The 24,662-nt window shown below is 43.4% G+C and overlaps 1 protein-coding gene across 8 annotated transcripts in view; it reads left to right on the top strand.

Annotated features, from left to right (window-relative positions):
- Positions 1-1,336: 1,336 nt before the first annotated feature.
- The window catches only part of FAM13C (family with sequence similarity 13 member C), a 120,364-nt gene continuing 97,038 nt past the window's right edge, over positions 1,337-24,662 (top strand). For 3 of the 8 annotated variants that reach the window (XM_033066542.2, XM_033066547.2, XM_033066539.2), the window contains exons 1-5: positions 1,346-1,624; positions 3,097-3,271; positions 3,467-3,676; positions 5,365-5,548; positions 10,484-10,619. In XM_033066542.2, coding sequence (XP_032922433.1) covers positions 1,595-1,624; positions 3,097-3,271; positions 3,467-3,676; positions 5,365-5,548; positions 10,484-10,619 — 735 coding nt within the window. In that variant the 5' untranslated portion in view covers positions 1,346-1,594. Of the gene's footprint in view, positions 1,625-3,096; positions 3,272-3,466; positions 3,677-5,364; positions 5,549-10,483; positions 10,620-24,662 lie in introns of all 8 variants that reach the window. The other 5 variants (XM_033066546.2, XM_033066544.2, XM_033066541.2 and 2 more) reach the window with 4 other exon arrangements.

The raw sequence follows: 24,662 nt of genomic DNA, 5'->3' as shown, positions 1-24,662 counted from the left end.
CTGGGCCAGGGAGCAAAGAGTTAGAGAGTAAAAATTTTTTTTAAAAAATGTTATAGGTTTTGCACAGGCCTTTTTGTGATGTGTTTTTCTACAGAGTGCAGAGTGCTGCAGGCTCGCAGGCATGGTTAGCTAAGGGGACTCTGAGTGTGTATTGCTCTTTTTCTGTCCCAAAGGGCCCCAGCAAAGGTGGGGGGGCTGCTCGTGCTCCAGCTGCCTTGCAAACACAGCAATAAAGGGTGGGAGGGTGGGGAAGCACTGCCTAGGGTGGCTGGAGGGCAGAGGATTGAATGCAGCAGGGAGGGGGTGTCCCACCAAAATGACCCTCCCAGCCACAGAACTGCTGCAAGAGGGCATCACACTGCTGGTCTGGGAGGGCCAGCAACTTTCTTCTCTCTTTTAGCAGTCACATTTGGCAGTGTTGGGGATACAGCACCAGCAGCCCCAGGAACTCCTGTGGGCCCAGCAGCTTGAACAGGCTGAGAAGCCACAGCTGTGGTGGTGGGCACAGATGCAGCTTGTCTGCAGAGATGAGCCCACGCTGAACAGGCACAGCTGTGGTGGTGGGCACAGATGGAACTTGTCTGCAGAGATATGCCAGGCTGAGCCTGTGGGGTGCTGAGGTGGATGTAGGTTTTTCTGGGGCTAGCTCTGTAGGTAGAGAAAGAAAACCTTAAACAACAGCATTATTCAGACATCATTGTGGGAAATTGTGGAGAGGTAAGTGGGCAAGAATTCTCTGCTGGTTTTTAAGTGACATTCCTTCTGCTAAGGAAGAGGGAACCATCTCTGCTGTTTGTGCTGCACTGGTGTGGTGTTGGAGTGAGTCTTGCTTTTCTAGTACTCCACCAAGGGAATCTGGCTCAGCATCTCTATCTTTTTTTGCCTTGTGTGTTTTGCTTCTGGTTCATGTGTACCTACTAAATTTGTGTTTAAAAATCTCCCCCAGTTGGATTTTACTGCAACATTATTTGTTTATGATTTATTTCCCGGGATAGGCTTTGTATCTGAAACAATTATAAAGGTTGTTGGGCTTAATTGCATATTCATATTTAAAAAATTGGATGGATCCTTGCCCATGTGTTGGCCAAAATGATTGTGCATGTGTTATGTAAGCAAGTAGCTATAATGTGTACACAGAAAGCCTTCTCATAGTATTTTCCTTGCTGCTGTAGCAGACAGAAGAGACAGCAGGCAATAGCAGTATCTGCAAACCTGCACTGCAAAAACCCACTCAAGAGCAAATATCAGGCCCAGGATCAGCATGGCTTGGGAAGCTGTGGCACTGTGTGTGGTAGGTGCCATGGAAACATCTCCTGGTGGTAACACAGCCCTCAGCTTGTGCAAGGTGCTCCAGAGGGAAGTACTGCTGCAAGGAATCTGCTTTTACTAGGAGTTAATTTCTACCTTCCACCAGCTCCGGAGGGAAACTGCTGATGGAGATGATGCCTGGCAATTATAATGGGATAAGTTAATTGCAGAGGAGCAGCCCAATGGCTGCAGTCAGCTTTGGCCGGGCTCTGTGGAGGGGAAGGTGAAGGTGCCTTGTGAGCAGCACAGCTGAAATACTGAAATACTGGCCCTGCTGCAGACTAACATGGGAGCAGGCGCCTCCCTCTCCATCTGCGTAAGTGAACTTCAGTCTGGCTTCTTCGGTGCTTTCTCACACCCTTCCTCCTTTCTCAGAAAGCTGCATCTGAAAAGGGAAGGGGGGGAGTTAGAGTAATGGTACACAGGTATTTTAGAGGCTTTTTGTAACACCTCACAGCTTATATACAAAAATGCTGCAAAATACACTTAGTGCATGCTAATATTTGTTATTTTTAGGTAACTATTCATGCCGTAATGCTAACATCATAGTCTAAGCTTTCCTATATACTGAAAGAGCAAAATGGGATGGGGTGTTTTGAGTGCTGTGTGTGCCTTTGCCATGGCAGCAGGGCTGTCTTGGAGCTCCAGGTTGTGGCTTTGCTGCAGGCATGTGTCAAAAACAGCTTCACTATGGCAGTTCAACTCCAAAACCATAGGAAAATCTTTGCCTTTTCCTTCTGAAAACGTAGTAATAGAAACATTGAAGAAACAGCTGGTTTCACAATGCATTGAGATAATGCAACAATTAAAAAAAAACAAAATCTGCCTTTTAGATACTGCTTAAATAGTCCTAGTGAAGAAATGATAAATCTAGGTGTTCTTGGTTTGGACTTCTGATCTCATTGCCTGGTAGGAACACAAGGAAAAACTGCAGCAATTATTGTGGGTAGTGGCACCTCCCTGTAAGGCAAACGAAGGGCTTAGGGGAGGTGGGAAAGAGGACAGAGCAGCCAGGACTCCCTTCAGAGTACCAATTTCCCCTTTTAAATATTCCTGCAGGGTATTATTCTTGAATATATGTAATATATATATATATATATCCAAACACCCCCCAGGGAGCCCTGTGGGGCTGCAGAGCTGGCTGTGCCCCCCAGGGCAGCTCCTGTCCTCACAGAGCCCCCCAGCACAGCCCACACACTTGCCAGCCCCGGCAGGATGAACAAACAGCTCCCCTCATCAGACAGGATGGAAAATGCAAGTTGTTTGTGATTTCTCATGCTTTTGCATCAGTTGTTGGGGTAAGAAATTTGGAATGAGTGCATGAGCAGAAAGGAGCCCTTTCCAAGGCTTGTGCCATGGCTGTCCCCTGAATTCCAATTCTGGCTCATTCATGAATCTTGCATGTTTTTATCCTCAGGAATTAGGTAGAAATTCACAAATTTCACGGGGTTGGAAGCTGTGCATCAGCACGGGGTCAGCTTTTTCCTGACTTTTGGGGCTCTTTTGAGGGGTGGTGACCCCTTTGTCCTGAGCAGCACATCCCCCTCAAGACAAAACCCTGTTCCCCCTGACAATAGGGGTGAGGGGGCTTCACTGGAGTTTACCCCATCACAGGCCTTGTCTCAGCTCTACAGAAGAATATTAGTATTGTAAGAATATACACGAGAAATAAAATCTGTCCTAAGATAGCACAAAAACCCCAACAATTTTACTGAAGTTGTAGATCTTTGGAGGCTAAAATAATGTAAGCCAGTCATTGTTTATCACTTGCCTGCTTTTATTCCCCAGAAGTCATTCTCTTCTATACAAGTTAGGCACACAACAAATAAAGTTTCACCAGATCTACAGCTCAGCAGAGAAAGAAGCACATTTGGTGTTCCTCTGGAAACACTTGTACAGGATGTGAAGCAATGTGAGGTTCCTTCTCTTGTGACACAGATGGTGGAGTACCTGGAGGTATTTGGTAAGTTCATATTCTTCCTGCTTGGCTTTTGGAAACTGATAGTCTTTGTTTAAGCTGTGCTTTTCAGCTGTAATTGCTGAAAAATCCTTATTTACAATTATTGTGTGTTCTTAAAGGAGCTCTTGCTTTTTGAACTCCTTATGACTAAGATGTGGTAAAGCAAGCACTGCTTACTGTTCTGTACTTCTTACACAGGTCTGCAGCGTGTTGGCATATTTCGAATTGGTGGCTCAGCAAATAAAATCAAGGAATTGAGGCAGAAGTACAATCAAGGGGAAAAAGTAGACCTTATTAATGATGGGGATGTTGATTCTGTGGCCAGTCTCCTGAAGCTCTTTCTGAAAGAACTACCAGTTGCTGTTTTTCCAGACAATATTTGCTCTGGCTTGCTAAAAACTTTCCAAGGTACAGAATAAACACCTTCCAAGATTCTGTTCTTTCTCTGACAGCAACAGATAATGTGTTCATTGCACCTTCCATAAACAAGATTTTGGGTTTCCTTAACCTGAGACTGATATTTAATTTCTTTGGAGGGACCAGGCATCTATGAACTTGTTTACAGTCTTTCTAAAATTCACAAAGTCTTTTGGCTTCCTTTCCTTCCTGTGGTGATGAACCTTGCAACCCAATCCTGTATTCTTTGAGAAAGCTCCTTTTCTGCATGCTTCCTTTTTTAAATTGTACACCATTCTAGTTACTGAGAAAAATATTTTTAGTTTTAATGTAATCACCACCATAATGCTGCTTGTGTCTTTATATAGCCACTGCCTCTTTTTTATTTAACCTTCTCTGGTAAAGGAGGTTTTTCTGCACATCACTGTTCTTATTTAGAACTTTAGTTAGCATTTATTTTACAGTCCCATTATAACCTTGGACAGCAGCGTGTGGAGCAGCATGCAAAGCCCAGATGAACACCCCCAGCAGCCTCTACTGCCTGGTTCCCCATTCATGCCTGTAGTGTCTGAGCTCTGTTCTCAGCCAGTCCGGTGATTTTGACTGGTAACTAATTCAGGTGTTTGCATACAAATAGGTGGGTTTTGTGGGTTACTTTGCAGGCTGCTTTTGTTTGAAGTGCCTGTATAGGAGCTTACAAAGAAAGAGAAAGGAAGCAGTTTTGTGAACTGTAAAATCCAAGCAGAAAGACCTATGGGGCTTTTGCAAGTGCCTTGTTTGTTCTTCCCTGAACAGTCTCACTGTTCTTTTTTTAAATTATTTTTTCCTTTTTATCCTCTTTTCCATTTCTCTCATTAATCAGCTGAGTACCCCGGGCCTTGGCCTGCACAGAATGTGTTTTTTAGGGCTAAAATTACCCTCAAGGGCATGATTTGCTTACAAACAACGTCAAAGCTACACAGATGTGTCCTGGTGATCTATGGCAAATTTGAGCATCAGCTGCCAATTATTGAGCAGGGCTGTCATCTCGATTCTAGTAACCAGGAGGCTTTATCCTGCTGATACAGAACTGCTGATCAAATGGAGTTGTTTGCGTGCCCATTTTCTGCCTTGTTACCCTTCTTTGAAGAATGACAACGAAGAAAATGTTAAGTATCCCCAATTTAGAATTTTAAGCATCTCTTGTGTAACTACAGTTGCGTATTTATAGAGCAAAGATGTTTGGAGTCTGAGAGCTACCAATTAGTCAGGAAATGAAGATGATGTGGGGCTGAAAGGGGACAATTTCTCATTGCTCTTAATGAGAATCATACAGCACTTGTAAAATCTCTTGGGAGAGTCAAGGCTGACAACCCTGTACCATTTTCAAGGCAGCTTTGAGGATTTGGGTACATGACTCCTGCCTGCAATTTCATTAGGAAAGCAGCAAGTGCTGGGTGATTCTAGCACAAGAGGAAAAATATCAGCAACGGTGAATGTAAAAATCAATATCTGGAAAATCTGTGGTTCTTAAATATTTATAAGTGAAAAACATGTCAAAATCTAGTGTACAAACTCCTTGTTTGGGACTATTTATTTCATGCTTTGTTCTAACATATTTTAAAGCCTTCCTCCTATATCTGATGTCTATGATGAAATTGTATTGGTATGAGGAATATCTATATTATAAGTTTGGGTATTTTGTTTTCTTTTTTTCCCAGAGCACCAAGTTAACACAAGAGAATGCATAGAGAACCTGAGACAGTTGCTCAGCTGCCTACCCAAAGCCCATCAAAACCTTTTTCAGTTCCTGTCTGCTTTCCTGTTAAAGGTAGCAACCTTCAGTGCAGTGAATTTCATGACTCTGGAAAACCTGGCTATCGTGTTTGGACCTGCTCTGTTCAAGTGAGTCCTCTCTATGCAGCTGCCTTAAACTGCACAACAAGATCACACCTCACAGGGAGGCTGTCTGTCGTAACTCTGTGCCCAATAGTCGAGGAGCATTTTGTAAGTTCAGGGTTGATGTGGTGTGTTATGGGCAGATGTGGCAGGTTCTGAGCTGGCTGATCACTGTCATTGTGTTGGGTGCTGACTGACAGACCAAACCTCAAGTAAGAAAACACATGAAGAGACTTGGGGGCTAGAGAGCTGTTTAATGAACACTACTTCTCTTTTCTTAGCTAAGTGCTAGCTGTGGAGGCTACTCAGTTGTTGGATTCGATTCTGAAAAGCTCACCCTCCCATTGACTTTGTAACAGCATTTGATTGCAGGGAAATGAATCCCTACTATCATGAAAGAGAAGCAACTCGTTCTGCCCTTGCTGCCAAAATTCAAGTTGATATCCAGGCAGAGCCAGCTTGGCTTGCAAGCAGTGAGAGCTTGGCTGGAGCTAGAGAAGGCATGTGTAGGGTGATGGTGAGTGGGCACCGAATTGGGAGGTAAAAAGGGGAGATGGGGCAACAGGTCATGCAAGTCAAGGTGGTAAGAAGGAACAGCCTAGTGCGATCAGATAATGGAGGATTTTCCCTTTCACTGTTGGCACTGGAGGATGTTTAAATACTTATACCTGTTACAACTTGTAAATCTTGGTTTTAGTGGGTCACAGCCATGCCTGATCAATATGAAGTATAAGCCAATGATACTTAAAAAAAAATATATATTAGCAGGTAATATCTTCCATGCAGTAAAAAAAACCTTGTTAATGAGTGTTTTTTTTTATGGCAAGCCAAGTTAATTTTTAAAGTATCTATTCAGCAAAATTGGTACCTAGCATCAATGACAGGCTTTGTTTTGGGAGCTGCACTTTTAAACCTTTCTGCTGTTTCATAGGTGCCCTGTTTCCCTGCTCTGTGGGTTTATTACTAGGTGTGCCAGAATTTGACCTTTGGACGTGATACAAGTTTATATCTTTAACAAAAACACAGCAAGGGAACCAAATCTAACAAGATGTGGTGTGGCTGGAGCTGTGCCACTCTGTCCTCTGGGAAAAAAGCCTCACCATGGAGCAATTCAACAAAGCAGTTTTGCAATCAGGCTCCAAGTTTGTTAATATCTGAACACTAAAGTTAGTAAATGAGTGGAGACAGATGAAGTTTATTTATCAGTGTTTGGATTAGTTTTGTGGTGATACTTAAAAGTTTTGGCTGATGCTAAAAGGCCTTCACCAATAAGCTCTCCCTTGGCCCCCACATTTACTCAAAAAACACTTTGCTGACTGTCACTCTTCTGCCATCAGGTGACATTTGCTCTCACCTGGGGCTTCTGTGCATGCACACATGTGCAAGAAGACTTTATCTCCATTCCCAAATTATCCCAATGTGTGCCCACTGATTATTGTATCTGCACACATCCAGTAAGCTCCTTTATTGATTGATGAACTGCTTCAGTTTTCAAATGTCCCACTCCTCTGGGACATGGCTCAGCTGCTTCTGAACATGTGCCTTTGTCTGGTTTTAAAGTACATTCAGTGCTAAACTGAGCACTAGTGGCAATGACCTGTCTGAGAAGCCTTGAAAGCAAATCAGCATAGGGTTTCCCTGCCAGTGACCTGTCAAGACAGCAGTAACCATAAATAGAAGTAGGTCTGCCCTATAAATGTTATCTTCACCTTTTTGCAGTCATTCTGATCTTGCCAGCTCTGGGAGACAACCTAGTAAATCTGGAGCTCAGGTTCTCTTTGTAAAACATTTAACTGGTGCTGTACTTGTTCAGTTACCTCCTAGGGTTATGAAAAATCCTCTTTTTGGTAGTTGGGCAGAGAGAAGAGCTTTGAAACTAGCTCTGTTGGTGAGATTGCTCTATACCACTTCCTGCTGGGTGACCTGAGGCCTTCAATGATTCAGAATAAATCATTGGTATTGTTCTGTACAGCAGCAAAATTCAAGGTAGTCAGCTGTGGCAAATCATATCTGCTGACACAGGGGAAAGTCATAAATATCCTTTATGTCTTTCAGAGCAAGAATTAGTGCAATTATCTGGCACATTATGAAACATTTGGCAGCCAGAGTGTAGGAAATTGAGACATGTTGGATAGTATTTGCTATAGTTGTTCAGTGTAAATGTGAAGGTTATGGAAAAAAACATTTCTAGATCTAATCTGCAGAAATCTGTGCTCCATGCAATTGCTGGAATTAACCTTCTGGAGGTAACAGCAGCTCCACATATGGCATAAATTCATTGCAGGTTAAAACTGTTCTTTGTGTGTTCTGGCAATCTGCATTTTTGTGAAATTACTTCTTCCTTCTTTGACATTAACCTTCTTTGACATTAAACAACTAAATGAAGTTGTTTATAAGCCTTTTTTTAAAAACATCTATTTATATTCAAGTGTAAATTCTGTCTATGATTATCACCTCTCTCAATCTTTTGGCACTTTTATTTGTGGAGACCTGTCATGCTTATAGTTTCACTGAAGTGACTGAGTAGGAATATTTGGCAGCTACAATGTGGGACCCTCATGGGCCTTGGGACCACAAAAGAAAAATATTAAACTTTGCACATTTTAAGCCTAAACTGCACATACTTTGTGATTTGTAGCTATGGTTATTCTAACACAAAAATTATAAGGCTTAGTACAGATATTATATTGAAAGTCTAGTCAGAGGATATAATGGAAAACTCCTGGTTTTGTCCCAGTATCTGTAAATGCCAAGGAGAATGTATTGCTATACTTTTATCAGAGATTTGACTGTTACTCACATTTCCATGGATACTTTGTTATGCTTCATCTTGGTAAAGAGATTTTTAGTTCTGATCTCAGTAAGCAATTCTTTCACAAGTGCACAAAGACGCCAGCCAGTCAGCTGTTCGCTTCTGCTCACTTTGACTCATTGTTTCTGTAAATTTGCAGCAAGCCTGTGGTGGCAGGGAACCTTGGCAGATCTCCTGGACAAAGCCAAGGCAAGGGACTTGTGTGGACTTTTTAGCCTGTGCTTTGTGGCAAAGCAAATTTGAAAGTTTTAGACTCACTCAAGAAAACCAGTAGCTAATTCCTGATGATCAGGTTTTACTTGTTTCTTATTGGTACTGAGTGTTCTCCTGTGATTTGTGCTACAGCTGATTATGGGGCTTTTATAGGGAAGTGCAGAATACACCTCAGTAGCTCTGCTTTTCCTGGGATCACATGCTTGGATTCAGCAATGTGGGAACCTGGTTCCCCTTTACTGTCACCCCAACAATGCAGTTTCTGATAGGAGTAGAAGTATCTGAAGAGGTAGGAAGTTGATTATTTCACAAAATTAATTGGAAGCCATTGTGGAAGGTGGCTGAGGAGAAAACCAAGTGTATTCTCTGTATTTGGACTGCACACTTGTTGTCACCCATGAATATCTGCTGATGAGACATTGATATTTGGAGTCAGCTGTCTCATCCCAGTCTATAGATCTGTTTGAGGATGAAATGAGAACTGGGCACACAAACACAGGCTGCTAATAAGGGAAAGGAGGACTCAATGAGTGGTCTGAGAGCCATTTATCTTCCTAAATATGTTGTACAATTCTCCTTCTGATAAGGAGTTAACAACTGGTAGAGATGGATTCAGGAACAGATGTCTAAGCTAAAGAAAGAAGCTGAAAAAGAAGACAAAGGACTAAAAATATTTCTTGTCTGGCCTGTGAGCTGAGGGTATTGATGCTTGGGTAAGTGATGAGTAATCTCTTAGGATTATTGTATGCAGCAAAGGCTATTGCTCAGTCAACCAGGTTTTACAAGCAACCTTGTTTATTGTGGATAAACTGAGTCTGCCCCAAGAAACAGAAATGTTAACTGTTCCTAAAGAAGGAGCTGATGACACAGTGGTTCATCCTGCAAATCTCTCTACGTTGTACCTGGGTATAACTCTGCTTAAACTTTCTGCTTTCAAAAGGAGCCCAAACTCAAGTCCTTATAGAAACAACAGTAAGTTTACAAAAGAGGAACACGAATGAAAGCAATTGGGCTGGGCCCGACATGTATATTTGTACTTTAAAATTGCAAATGAATAATGAATGTACTCATTTGGCAAACAGAAGACTGGTGTATTCATGCTCCACATTAGCCTCCAGAGTTTATGAATTTCTTGTTTAAATATTAATATTGCGCTGGGTGTAACTCGGTTGGTGCAGCACGGCTAGAGGAGCTTCACTAAGGGCACAACATTTATGTAATTGTTGTGCTGGATTGTTGGCATGGGGGAATGCACAAGTCCTTCAGGAGTTGAGACTAGAATCCTGTATAAAAATTCTTTTAATTATTCCGACTTGACAGAGATAGTAAAAATTCAATTATTATTCATAAAAAAAAACCCCAAAATATGGGGAGAACAAGCAAGAAAGAAAAAACCCCAAACTCAGCATGGTTAATGAGAATGTCTGGAATTTCCACTTCTTGATAGGTCTGTAGATTTATAAATTAATACACTGAAGCAGTTTTTTATGTGTGCTTTTTTTCCCAGACAATTCTGATAATAAGACCTTCTAGTGATCAAAGTTCACCTTCATAAATGAAGGTAGAACGCAATCACACTTTCCATCCCAGTGCCAGTGAGCAGTGGCAGATTGATAGGGTGCTTTTATTGCCTGTCCTTTTCATCCTTGATTTCGCAATGCTCGTGTCTGAGTGACTGGCTCTAACTGCTTTGCTGTGCTGCCACCAAGATTCACTGTGGTGTGAGCCCTCGCAGCAAAGCTGGGGCTCTGCCACTGAAAGTCCTGGTGGTGTGAGCCCACCAAGCTCCAGCAGGCACTGTCCCAGCTATTGCTGCTTGCTGAATTGTCTTGGGTACTGGGAGGGCTCCCCGTGTCACTCATGATCAGCCCCTGATCTGAGAGCTCCTGAGATTAATCCATCTCCTCTTCCTTTAGGATTCCTGTCAGTCCATTGGCTTGTGAAGAACAAAGGCTTTACAATGGCCTCCTGTTGTATTTGCTTCAACACCAGGAGATGCTTTTTGCTGACCTGAACCCTTGTTTGTCACAACCACAAGCAGATGGCCTTCAGGTAAGAAAGTTAGGATAGCAAGAAATCAAAAGTTGTTAGGTTGAAACCCAGAACTGGAAATATATTTGCTTACACATATGTAATTAATGATAATAGCTTGTAGCTAGCAATGTAAATATTATTGATATACCTAAGCTGGAGAGGAAACATGAGTGTTAAAATTCTAATTTGGAAAAATGTTCAAGTGCAAAAGCAAAAGGTCAAGAAGAAAATTCTAAGCTGTTCCACTCTAAATATGTCAATGCCAAGCTTTGTTAGAGCAAAGCCACTGGATTTTTCCTTAAGTGAAACACTTCATATTTTGTGTGTGTTTTTCCATGCATTGGTGATACAGGAAAGCAAAATCAGAAGGTTTGAAAATCCTCTTTTTTATTTTAGAACTCACTGTGCACATTCCACCCTCTTCTTGGGCATTTTCTAAAACATTGTTAGCACTTTGATTCCTTTTTTTGCCTCTTTGTTGAAAACCTCGTAGTGGAAGAAATATGATAGAATCCTGGTTTGGGTCAATATACAGTAATTTCACGAATACAAGCCACACTGAGTATAAGCCGCATCTCTGGGTGTTGGCAAACGTTTCGTTCTTTGTCCATAAATAAACCGCACCTGAGTATAAACCGCTCTGTGTTCGCAGCGAGGACCCGCGTGCAACAAAGTTGCCAAATAGTAACAGAACGGCGGCAGGGCGGGGTTTACTGGCTCGGCTCGGGCTGTGCAGGCTTGGGGCTGCCGACAGGGCTGGGTGGCCCAGCTCGGCGCTGCCACTCAGCGGGGCCGCTCGGGGCCGGCCGCCACCACCGCTGGGCTCGGTCACCCCGGCCCGGCGCTGCCCCGTGGTGGCAGGAGGGGCACAGAGCCTGCCGGCACCCGCGGCGGCAGTGGGAGGCGGGGATGGAGCCTGCCTGTGGCGGCGGCACGTGGGGACGGGAGCCCCCCAAGCTGCGGGGCCAGCAGCACGGAGCCCCCTGCCTGCCCCTGGGCCGTGGGGCCAGCAGGAGAGAGCCCCTGTCTCCTCCGAGCTGCGGGGCCAAGCGGAGAGAGCTGCCCCACCTTCTCCGAGCCGTGGGGCCAGCAGGAGAGAGCCCTTGCCTTCCTCTGAGCCATGGGGCCAGCAGGAGGGAGCTGCCCCGCCTTCCCCACCCCCTGTGCTGCCTGCACGGAGCAGCTCCACCCGCCGCGCAACAGAGTATCAATTTGTAACAACCGCGTAAATGCAGGGTTTTACTGGCAGGTGCTTGACTTTGCAGTTTGCACTGACTTGGTTTGCACTCCCGAGGTTGAAAATGTTAGAAAATTATTCACACATTGGCCGCTTCTGAGTATTAGCCGCATTTCCGGTGTAGGAGCAAAATTTTGGTCAAAACGGTGCGGCTTGTATTCGTGAAATTACTGTAATTCTTGTTTTCACTTTGTGATGTAGTGTATCATCGTTGCTTAACTTGAAATTTATTTTTGGAAAAAGACATGAAGGAAATGTTGTAGCAAACCCCTTCTCAGTGCAGTTTTGTGGTCCTTGCTGTTCATGGTGAACCTGGCAGCAGTGTGCCAGGTCAAGTGATGGACTGTGCAAGAGATTAGCACTGCATGTACATGTGGATGATGATATTTGTGTTTATGACTCCTTAACTTTCTGACTTCCTTCTCCAAGTATTCCTGTTAAGGAAAACTAGCAGACTTCTAATATAAAGTCAAATTCAGTATTTAGAACATATTACATATCCCAAAGAAAATATTGGGAATGTAATACTTCTTGGAAACTTTCTTAGAAAACAAAACTGGTATGGATGCAGAGATAAAAACCAGACTATACTGATAAAAGGATATTTCTAAACTAATGCTTCAATGCCCCAAGACATAGCTCCTAATGTAACACTAGGATTGTTTCACACTCAGACAGTGTTGGAGCCCAGCTCCCCTTTCTCACTGAGGAAGTCCCATGTCACTACCACCTCTGGGAGTTTCTGACTGAGTACTCAAATGAACACACAAAATCCAAAATATTAGCTGTCCCAAGATATCTGCTTCTGTTTGCAAATGCTATACAAAGCATCAGCGGCTAAAAGAAGCTGGAAAGGTATTAGAGAAGCCTAGCTTCCACTTGCAGTGCTTTTGTTTTAGAACCAGCTTCACTCTCTGTAATTCTGCAAAATGTCAGTCTGTCTGGAATTGTGGTGATGTGGGAAAGAATTCTGCTGAAAAGCTCCTTTCAAGTTCTTTAATAAAACCTCAGACAAGGCATAGACATGGGGCACTCTGCTGCTCTGAGGTAAGCTTATGAAAGAATTCCCATCTGTGGGTGAGAAGGGAATTCAGTATTCTGTGGCTGATCTTGTTTTTGTAATTTTTGGCAGGAAACCCAGCACATTGGATAGGTACCCTTCATCTTTCATAATATAACAATTGCTCAAGGCCCACTAAACTAGAAACATCAAAGTTGGTTTACAAATTAAACATATTAAAAGTCCATGTTTTAATTCCAGTAAAACAAGCAAAAAGTGAAATGGCAAACCTGGCTCAGATTCCTTGCTGCGTCCTGGAAATGAAACTTGTTTTTATTGGCTTTTACACAGATACTTCATTTGGACTACTTAATTCCTCTGATTTTGTTGTTGGGTTGTATTTTTTTCCACTTCAACATTTTAAGTTAACCTGAACTCTGTCAAACTAAAGCCATGATAATCTAGCAGGCCTGCCATGCAGCTGACAAGACTTAACCTTCAGTTGTTGTGTTGTTTGTGGGCTGAAATGGGCAGACTGATTGTTCTGAGCAGAGTTCTTAGTGTCTCAAAGTGCCAAGAACCATCCCACTTCCATGGGTGTGCTGGCTGATTCAGACTGGGAGAAGAATTTGCAAGTCTTTGGTAGTTCAGAGCTATGACCCTTGGCTGGACAGTAGACTATTCACAGCCAATTTATATATAAAGATAGTGGTTTAAAGTTATATCCCAGCCATGACATATTTTAACTTGTCCTTTTTTCCTTAAATTTAAAAAAAAATGCTTCATTTCCCACCCCTTGAAATAGAGTCAGAATGCTGCAAGATCCTACCAGGCTGTGATTTTGTGTCTATGTGTGGGGTTTTTTTAATGCATTTTATTCGAATCTTGATTTTATCTCCACTCCACTGCTCCTGAGCATTCACCAGCATTTAAAGCTGCCCTATAACCTTCTGTCCTAGCCCAAAAGCTGCACTGGTACTAAACTGATTTGCAGGTTTGGATTAAATCTTTAAAAAGAGGTTAGGCATTGTGGTGTTTGTTTTGACCAGAGGAATATCAATAGCTGTGTTGGAGGTCTGCAAGATTATCTTCTATAGTGTAATTTAATTATGAACCAAACCTTGCTAATAACAATTTGTCATTTCTGAATCTTACATTCCAGATAAAAATTGAATATGGATTTTCTTTTTTTTTTTGCATCTAGTCCAAGAATGTGTTTCTGTATCTCCTCTTTGTACAGAATTCGTAGATAAATCCTTCCTGATTTATGGACACTACCTTTGTGTTGCAAACAAAAAGGAGCACGAATTTATGGGTGCCTCCAAGCCACTGCTGGTCTCTCCATTAAAGCATGGGTTTGGTCAGGAGAAATGCCTGCACCCTGATGAAAGGAGTCTCATTTCTTGTTCTCTTCTCTTGCTTTGTCTTTTTATGCACACTTCACTATACATCAGCAAGGCTGCTCTCTACAATCTTAGAATGAAGGGATTGCAGAGATCCAGGGGATGGGGAAGTGGAGCTAGATGTTATCCTGGACCTGCAGGTTGACCACAGACAACTCAAATGAAATTCTGAAGCTGTAGTATGGTTTGGAGCTAGTCAGAAGAGTGCAAATAAATATTTCATGGATGCTTTATCTGCTTAATTTATGGCTTTATTGGGAAGGCTTTTGTGGTCTGGAGAGTTTTGTTAATCTTATGGGTTTGGCTTTTTTCAAAGAGGAAATGGATGCTTCAGCATTAAATTTGTTCTGTGAAAAAGAATGTGGTACCTCACATGTGAAGTTGTCATAAAATAGAATTGTGTTCTCTCAAGTGGAATATCCTCCATGTGAAGGACAGCAATAATTTACTGACGTTTTACTTCACTAATCCCATGACAATTCTTGTGGAATTACCTGAAAACTTCCAGAAAAAATGAATAACCATCCGACCAACTAGACATGATCTCATTATCTGAAGTTTCCAGGTTAGACAGTGGTATGTTTAGTTGGTTTATGTGTGAACATAGCAAATCGTGCATGTACCCTGAGAAGTGCCAGGAGATTTGACAATGTATCTGTAGGGATTGTTGTTATGTTACAGAAGGACTTGTTAATATTATTTCCCATTCCACAGAAAAACTCTTTTCCCTAATCTTTGTAAATTTGTTAAAATACGGACTCATTAACATTACATTTTAACATTCTGTTTGAGTACTGACCAAACCAGAAGATTGAATGAAAAATGCCATTCATAGAGATCAAAGTAGGTAGGCTCTATACCCCCACAAACATTGTGGCAAATAAATTCTAAAGATATGTTTATTCTCTTCTGGAAAAGCAGATTGTTGCTGCCTCTAGGCATAAGGACTTGATGAAAACTGCTGTCGGCTGGGGAAGTTTGACTTGAAACAGCTCAAATGGATGTGGCTGGAGTACTCATTACTCCTTCTAGGTGTTCACTGCCAGAGCCATGCTGCCTGTGGGTGGAGGGAATAGAGCTTTTCTGTGCTGTGACTGATCTGCAGCAGCCTGGCCTTTGTACTGGAGATCTGTAGCTTGGAAAGGACAAGTGTGCCTGCTCTCCCTTTGTGGGGAGCTGCAGGGTGTGGACGAAATGTCACTGATTTAATATTTGCTCCAGCATTGCTGGGGGTTTCTCTTGACTTGACTTGTGTGCTTCTCTCTCTTTCCCCGCCCCAGTACAGAGAAGCTTTTTTTTTTTTTCCCCTGGTCTGGGTAGGGCTGCACTAGGAGAGCAGCTTGGCAAGAGAGGGTGTGCACTGTGTGACAAATGAGGACACTGCTGGCACAAGCAGCTCTCTTACAGAGGAGGGGAGCAGCTCAAGCTGAAATCCTGAGGCTTTACTGCAGTCAGTGGCACAAGAGCAGAGCTTGGCAGTGCCACGAGCTGCTTACACTGATCACTGGCTGTCGTTCCATAAGGATATAAAGTGTATGAGAAGGGAAGGTCTTTCTGAAACTGGTAACTGATACAGGCATTTTGTGGTTTGGAAAATGGTTTTGAAGACAGTTATGGGCACAGAAGCTAATGCAGTGGACTCTCACCCTTCTTATTCTGTGAATGCCCATTTTCAGTTTAGCAGCACATCAAAAGCTCCCACCATGGTCAGACTTACAGAACCTGTATAGATTACAGATTAAGGATGTTTATCTGCAGTTTGTGAAGGGAAGCAATACCTGAGGGTGTTCATGGCAGCAGCAGCCAGTTGCTTTGCTCAAAAATATCAGCTCCACGACAAGGAAGAGGATTATAATCAATCTGCTGGTGTACCCACTAGAATAAAACAAATCTCTGCTTTCAGAGGATCTGTGTGGTCTTCCTCTGATGCTTAAAACATTTAACACCTGACCCAAATCTAAGATATTCAGGCATCTCAAGTGAGTAGTAGAGGAAGGAGCCAACAGCATTTTCTTCCACGTGGTGTCAGCATTGCTCTCTCACTCCTGAGCTGTTCCTTTGTTTGAACATAACCTTTTAATATGTTCTGAGAACGTATCTTAAAATTAGGTATTACATTTCTATTTTTGTAGTGTATCGGAGCATCAGCCTGTTCCTTCCTCAGATAATTAATTGATATCAGAGAGGTATGAAGTGTGAACTCACCTCCAAACCATCATGAAATCCAAGCCTTTTTTATTTTATGCTTGTGTCACCGTCCTTAACTGAGCAGGACTGCCAATAAAATCTCTTATGACTTGTGTTCCTTCTCTTTGGTGAACAGGGCTGATATGATTTGTTTGCTGATGTTAAAAACTTCTCAAATAAAAAAAAGTCTTTGATAGGAAAACCATCCCTTGGGAAATAAAATGTATTGGTACTGAAAGGCTTGTGATATATAAGCATCAAATATTTCAGGGTTTTGACTTATCTTTGGTTATAAAAGTAGGGGAGATGGAAGACATTATTTTAAGCCCTTAGTGACTTTTCTTTTCATGCAAGTCTAGGGTTGAAAGTGAGAAATGTTGTCAGAAAGAGAGAAAAGAAATGTGGAGTAAAATAAAAACCTGAAAAAATATTCACTGTAAAAAAAAATAGGCAAAATAAGAATATCCAAGGGTTTTTAAAAAGCAGTAGTTAATTGTAGATCATTTAACTGTAGTTAGTTACAGAGCTGTGCCACAGTGAATTTAATAGGCATATTCTGAACGCACAGTTTCTTCTCACACTGCCTCTCCCACAGCCGCCCGTTCCTAGACCGCTTTGTTCCTCTTTAATTAGTTTATTTCGCCTACTCTGGCAAGTAAGCAAACATCCTTAAGCACTTAAACAACACCAATTGAGAGAAGAATAGAGCCAGCACTTATCACCTCGCGTGTGGAAAGGCTGGGCTGAATCTTGGAAGGATATTAGCGTGTTAGAACCTAGTGCAGTTCCCCTCTCTCCCAGTTTACAGTAGTTTCACGAATACAAGCCGCACGGATTATAAGCCGCACCCCCGGTGCCTCGACAATGTTGCTGTCTTTGTCAATAGATAAGCCGCACCCCGAATATTAGCCGCACTTTCGTTCGTCGCGAGAATCCGTGCGCAGCTTTCACAAATTGGCCAATTAGTAACAGGATCGCGGCATAGCGGGCTTTACTGGCTCGGGGCGGGGCCAGGCAGGCTCGGCCCGCTCATGGTTGCCGACGGGGCCGGGTGGCCCAGCTCAGCGCCACGGCTCGGCGGGGCTGGCCGGGTGGTGCTGCCGCCGCCGCCGGGCTCGCTGGCCCCCCTCTCCCGTCAGCACCGCCCCGCTGCCGCGTTCGCTCGCCCTGCCAGCGGGCTGCCGCCGCCGGGCTCGCCGTCCGCCCCGCTGCCGCTTTCGCTCGCCCCGCGCCGCGCCTCGCGAGCGCCGCGCCCGCCCCGCGGCGCTTTCGCGGCTCGCGGCTCGCGGTTCGCGGCTCGCGGCGGCGCTTTCGCGGCTCGCGGCTCGCGGCTCGCGGTTCGCGGCGGCGCTTTCGCGGCTCGCGGCTCGCGGCGGCGCTTTCGCGGCTCGCGGTTCGCGGTTCGCGGCTCGCGGTTCGCGGCTCGCGGTTCGCGGCTCGCGGTTCGCGGCTCGCGGCTCGCGGTTCGCGGCTCGCGGTTCGCGGCTCGCGGCGGCGCTTTCGCGGCTCGCGGCTCGCGGTTCGCGGCTCGCGGCTCGCGGTTCGCGGCGGCGCTTTCGCGGCTCGCGGTTCGCGGCGGCGCTTTCGCGGCTCGCGGTTCGCGGCTCGCGGTTCGCGGCTCGCGGCTCGCGGCTCGCGGCTCGCGGTTCGCGGCTCGCGGCGGCGCTTTCGCGAGCGCCGCTTTCGCTCGCCCCGCCGGCAGGGCTGCCGCCGCCGCCACCAGGCTCGCCGGCCGCCCCCTCCCGTCTGCACCGCCGCCGCGTTTCCTCGCCCTGGCCGGCACTGCAGGCCCCCGCACCGCCGGGTTCCCCCACGCTGCTGGCCCCGATTATGCTGGGCTTCCCCCGCTGCCAGGCAGCCCCACCCGCCGGCCTTCCTGCTTCTGCCATGCTCCCCTGCGCTGCTAGCCCCAGTTCTCCCGGGCTCCCCCGCCCTGCTGGCTCAGGCTCTGCCGCCCGCCCCCGACACTGCTGGCCCCGCCTCTGCCAGGCTTTCCCACCTCTGCCGGGGCCGGCCGGGCTCCAGCTTGGCTTGGGGCTGCCGCGGGCTCTCACTTCCGTGTTGGCAGCTTTTAGAATTTTGTTAATAGATTAGCCGCCCCGGAATATTAGCCGCACTTCCGGGTTTCCACCAAAATTTTGGTCAAATTGGTGCGGCTTGTATTCGTGAAATTACTGTATTTGGTTTTTTCCTGTAGAGTGGAGTCTCTCTCACATAAATGTTTAATTTATGTGTTTCAAGTAAAAATGGAAATGCATGTTCATGAGTCAGCATTTTTGCTAGATAGTTTCTAGAACTATCAAATGCTGGGCTCCTTTTTATTCTGTTACTAGAAGAAAAAGGATGAAATATTCCTGTAGTAAAATACATTGCAATTGAGCCAAAAAATATGAGAAACAAAAGGAAATGTATGGTGAAGTTGTGTGCTATACCTGTTCCCTGAGGTCTGTGGTTAGAAAAGTTATGGCCAAGTTGCTTTGATTTACTGATACATCTTTTGAAAAATAATTGTGGCAAGAAACTGGGGAGGAATAAGTGAAAAAAGTATTCCAAAGCTATTTGCAATTTAAGGAAATATTACTGCAGTTGGGTTAGCTTCTATTGCTGGTAATTTAGATGGATGCTTGAAGCTGAAGTTCTGCCAGCAACTTTAATCCTGACCTTTGTATTTTCACTGACCATCTACTTTAGTGAAAGGTTTCCCTGTTCCCGGGGTCTGTGGATGTGCTTACAACGATTCTGGCTGGTGAAGGAATTATAGTGTGGGCCTTGGGCTGTTCTGCCAAGGGCTGGGGTAGTCAGCTGTGCCTGGACATGGTTTTGCAAAGAATGCTGTTCAGGACTGAGTTTTTCTGGAAGCTGCTAGGACAAGGAAATACTTGAGGGGTTGCTGGTTTCATCTGCTGTTGGTTCCAGTATGCAGCTGGAACTTTGCCTGGGAGCTGCTGGAGCCACTGGCTGTATGTGAGAGCAGCCCCTGGAGCTCAGCTTTTGGGTTGTTTGTAGCCTTGGGAAGCTGGGCAGAGCAGGGAGCCAGATCTTCTACAGCTTAAAGCTTCCCTCTACTCTTTCTTGCTCATGAGAGGGCCAAGACAGGCTGATGTTTGCCAAGATGGGCAGTGCTGGGACTTCTGCCTGGCACAGGCAGGAGAGGGGCTGGGGTCAGGGAAAGGCTGATCCTGTGCAAACCCTGCAGGCAGGGCAGTGGTAAAGCTGTGCGAGTAGAGGTCTGAGCAGAGGACGACAGAAGATGTCACAGCACATCCTTTACAGGCCCTAAGGTCTGTAGCTTTAGGATTTTTGTGGGTTCTTTTGTCCTTTACCAAAGACATTAAGACGAATAGGACGATATTAAAGGGGAAAAAAAAAATACAGTAATTTCACGATTATAAGCCGCACTAAGTATAAACCTCATCTCTGGGTGTTGGCAACTTTTCATTCCTTGTCCATATATAAGCCGCACCTGATTATAAGGCACACACTACAATACAGAGTGTGATAAAAGGTATCTATTCTATCACCATCTGTTGAGGGTGGGGGCAGTGATCCTTATCTCTGCAGGAGATATTCTGCTAATGGGCCATCCATTGAAACCAGGCAGGGCATTGTTCTTTATCTTTTCACAACCCATCCTTCCTCCAGCAAGTCATTTTCTGCTAATGGCCCATTGAGTCCCACTGTGGGACTGATAAAATTACTGCATCCCATTGGAAGTTGCTCCAGCCAGGGGGGAGAGCCCAACATTTCTTACCAAGATAAAAACAGAGGCTTTGGGACACTAAGGGAGCCCCTTTCTCCACTGGACTCCAGAGGAAAACCGGATTTCTCCACATCACCACTGGAGCTCCGGAGGGAAACTGCACCTTGTACAGGAGCACTGCTCCAACTGAGCCACATCTGTCACTGCAGGAGGATGCAGCCACCATTTAATGGGACTGCTACCAACACCCTGCCTGACGGGGTGTCAGATTGTACTCTGACTTTGTCAGGGTTTGGGGTTTGTTTCTTTGTAGTACTGTATTTCTATTTTAATTTCCCTAGAAAAGAACTGTTATTCCTAATTCCCATATTTTTGCCTGAAAGGCCCTTGATTTCAAAATCATAATAATTTGGAGGGAGGGGTTTACATTCTCCATTTCAAAGAGAAGTTCCTGCCTTTCTCAGCAGACACCTGTCTTCCAAACTAAACCAGCAACTTTTCATTCTTTGTCCATATATAAGCCGCACCTGATTAGAAGCCGCACTTTGGGTTCGGATCAAAATTTTAGTCAAAATGGTGCGGCTTATAATAGTGAAATTACTGTACTCTAAAGGAAAAAAGAAACATTTTGGTCTATTACTGATTTATGCAATATCTTTAGTATTTTCATAGAGTTGTAGTGGAGATCAAGTGAAGAAATTGTGATTTAGAACTCTTTACTCCTTTGATGTTTTTAGTTCCTTGATTTCTAATTTTATTTCCAGACTCTCTGGGAATTCCGTGGATAGCTTTTCCTAGGTCAATATAAGAGGACCATGTAGCAATAATAGAGAGGGAGCTGGATTTAGATACAGGGAGCACACTGTAACTCAAAACTATACAGTAGCTATAAAAATATGTTTGTCTTTTGCATATTTTCTCTAGGAAAGTATAGGAAGCAACCTACCACTTAATTGCAAGAAATAATGGATGAACTAAATATTTCCTTGTTTAAATATCTGATCTACTGCTTTTCTTGTCTTCTAGCTCTTGCTTTGATGTAGTTAATGTTTAGTCTAATTCCTGTCTATTTTGCTGATCATTTATATTCCATGATGCCTTCAAAGTTTAAACAAAATGCTGGTTGGGGTGGAGGGTGGGAGAAGGCAAACTATGTTTAAAACCAGTATTCAATGGGCTGCAGAATAGTAAAGAGCTGTATCTGTTTAATTAACTTTTGTGACCACAAGGCATGGCTTATGTTAAAGGCCTAAGGAACTTGTGAAAACTGCTGTTTATAGACCTGTAAATTGCTGTATTCTAGATAACCAGTGAGCTGAGCCTTTCTTTCCCCAATAATTTGTGTATTTTACCAAAATCTCCTTCTGGATGTGTCAGGAGCAGCAGCTAACACTTTTGACCTCTTTCTCGGTGTTTCTCATTCTCTTATTCACATGGTAACAGTCTTTGCACTTTCTGACCAGAGAGAGCATAAGTGTCTCTTAGATTTCATCTTAAGATGAAATCTAAAGTCAGATCCATGAAAATGCCATTCCTTATAAAGTCTCTTTGTTTCCAATGTCTACAGCAAATCCAGATCCACGTAATTGTCATTCTTTATGAGGTCAGTTGGCTTAATTATAGCAAAACAGGGAGATAATTCATTTGTATGCTTAAAACTCACAGATACACTGTTCCTGAGAAGTGTGCTTAGGGATCTGCTAAACCATGATTTAGAAAAAAACCCAAACCAAGCAACAAACCAAAATCCCCAAAAAACCCCAACCAAAGCCCCCACACAAATAACTTTTGCAAAGCTTCGCTCTGATTTATGTTTTTAAACGCTTTGCTGAGAATTGTTACCTGAGACAAACATTTCAAAGTTATTCTTATGCTTTCCTCCAGTGAAACTTACTTTGCTTCTTTAAAATAGAGAACTTCATATTGAGTGAAAATCAAAGAAAAAAACAAAATACCTTTATGTGCAGCTAAGGAGGGCAGCATTTTTTATATTCTTATTGAGCTGTCTCTCCTGAGGAGCTTGGCACTGCCACAACCACTCCAGAAAGAGAAAAGAAACTCTTCAAAGTGTGATATGGTAACTTCAATTATGAGACAGGTCAGCTCCTAAGAACACTGAACAGAATGATGGATCTCTTCAACTTCTTCCCACTTAATGGGTTCAACAGTATGTAATCTTTCCTTCTTTGAATTTTTTTGTATAGCCTTGGGTTTCTTTTTAGTTGAAATGAACTTCAGAGTGGAAGGGTTGCTGTTGTCCCTGCATACTCTTCAATTGTGGCTTTTCAATTAGTTGAAAGGGAGGAAAAATTTGAAAGTAATGGAAAACAGAAGGAAAAATTAATTCTTTGAAAATTAATTCAATGAAGAAGTGGAGCGTGCTGTCCTCATCTCACCCTGTTGTAGCTTTTCTACTCTGAACAAAATATTAATTCTGGAAACAAGGTCTTTAGGTATTCTCTTTTTCTTATTCCCTTTTGCCTCCTCTACAAATCCTTTTTCTTGAAAGAGTATTATATACTGTTGAGTTTTTAGGGGTCTGGGTCTTCAAGGAGACAAGAGCAGTTGTTGGTTGCTGTAAAGTTGTTTATTGTAGAGGTACATCAGTCTCGAAGGCAAAGAGTTCAGAATATTAAAGTCTGTGCTAAAAGCTTTCTGGCATAGAGTCCTGACTAGAAGCAGCAGCTCCCTGTCATTTCTTCTTCTTCTCTGGATGGAGATGGTGGTGGTGGTGTCTCTCACCACAATACAGGAGTTTTTATTCATAAATCATCCAATGACCTAAAAACACGAATCCAGAACATTCTTTCTACACCTATTGGAATCTTAATTCTAAAGTATGAAAGTAGTGTCAGTTTTTACACAATTTATGCACATAGTTCTATTTATTCACATAAATGGTTCTGTCTGTTCTATCTAGAAATGCAAGCAATGTTCTTACTATGTTTTTGTTATGTCTGGGGCTGAGTTACTGAACTTTTAACTAGGCTTGAACTTTAAACTAGATTTTAGGACTTTTTGCTTTTTTAAGGCACTTAAAGCATATTCTTACTTAACACTAAAACTTACACTTCTACTACATGTCTCTGTGGTTTAATATATTTTAATTTCTCTAAAAGCTTTAATTCAATCCCTGCACTCTTTTCTCTCTCTGAGGGACTCAGAGGGGCTTCTATTTTATACACTCCAACAATATACCTCTTTGAAAACACTGATGTGATGAAGTAGAACAAATGCTTGGCATTGGGGATGTACCTTATTTTTTATTTAGAGAGATTTTTATTTCCTGTTCCTTGTTAAACTGAAATCAATGGGAGGAAATTTTCACAACTCCAGCTCACTTCACACTTTTATAAACTATTGATTCTTGGTCTAAAATGGCACTGAAACAAGAGGTCACCTACCAGTAAATTAGGTTTTATACTGATGGAGGAGATGTATATTGGTCCTTGTAGAGAGAGATGGCAAAATTTTTTCCTTACTTCAACACATCTCAGGCTGGTTCTGCAGGTCTTGCTGTAGAGTAGTTTTTGTTTCGGTTTTGGGGTTTTGTTTTGGTTTTCTTGCCCTAACAATGGAAACCTGTTCTCTTTCAGCTTGAAGCCATTCCCCCTTCTGTCCTATCATGCTCTTGTCTCTCTGTCTCTTTTGTGAGCTCCCTTCAGGTACTGGATGGCCATAATTAGGTCACCCCAAAGCCTTCTCTTGACAAAAAATAACAGATTATGGCTTTCTTCTGCTCTGCACGCCCAACAGGGAAATTCCCACCACAGCAGAAGCAGACCACAGGTTCCACTGTGAACAGAGTCACAGAATCATTAAGTTTGGAAAAGACCTCCAAGACCATAGCCTTTAATATTGCTATGCCAATTTCACCACTCTAGGTAGTGCTTAGATATTATCATGGGCAGGTTGGAATTTCTTCAGTGAGGTGGAATGCATATTTGAATTACATAACAGTGACTTTCTGACGTTTTCACAGGGTATCTACATTCTTTTCTCAAATAGACAACAAGTCAACAAATTCCAACTAAAAATGCTCACTGTGCAGGTAGAACTGCATGAGGGTTTGAAGGCATGGTCGAGTCAGCCCAAGGAACTTGTGTTATTCCACAGTAATCCTTGGAACACCTTGTGAATTAACCATGCATTGGGTTAATTCACCAAATAATAGTGTAGTAGGGGTAGTGCTATTTATCTTACCAGAAACTGATGCTTAATGGAAGCTGTGCAGAGGTGCCAGTGTGAGGTCTGTGTTACTCAGGAGAGGGTTAAATCACATTGGACTGGCTATTTTGCTAATGTGGCTGCTAATTAAACTGCTAATTTAGCTAATGTAATTGCTTTCAGTTCTTCTGGTATTGTTCTCACCACACTGCATACATCCATGTTCCTCAGTATGTTATGGATGTACCAGTTGTTTTTAAATGATGAAGTAAAATAAGTTCAGAGCAACTGACTGCACTAGGGATGTGGCCTCTCTTTAGTGCACCTATTTTTAATTATTTATAAGTAAGGTGGGCAAGAGTTCAGA

The sequence above is a fragment of the Catharus ustulatus genome, chromosome 8, assembly GCF_009819885.2.
Source record: "Catharus ustulatus isolate bCatUst1 chromosome 8, bCatUst1.pri.v2, whole genome shotgun sequence".
Lineage (NCBI taxonomy): Eukaryota > Metazoa > Chordata > Aves > Passeriformes > Turdidae > Catharus > Catharus ustulatus.
This window is presented reverse-complemented; position numbering and strand designations above follow the sequence as displayed.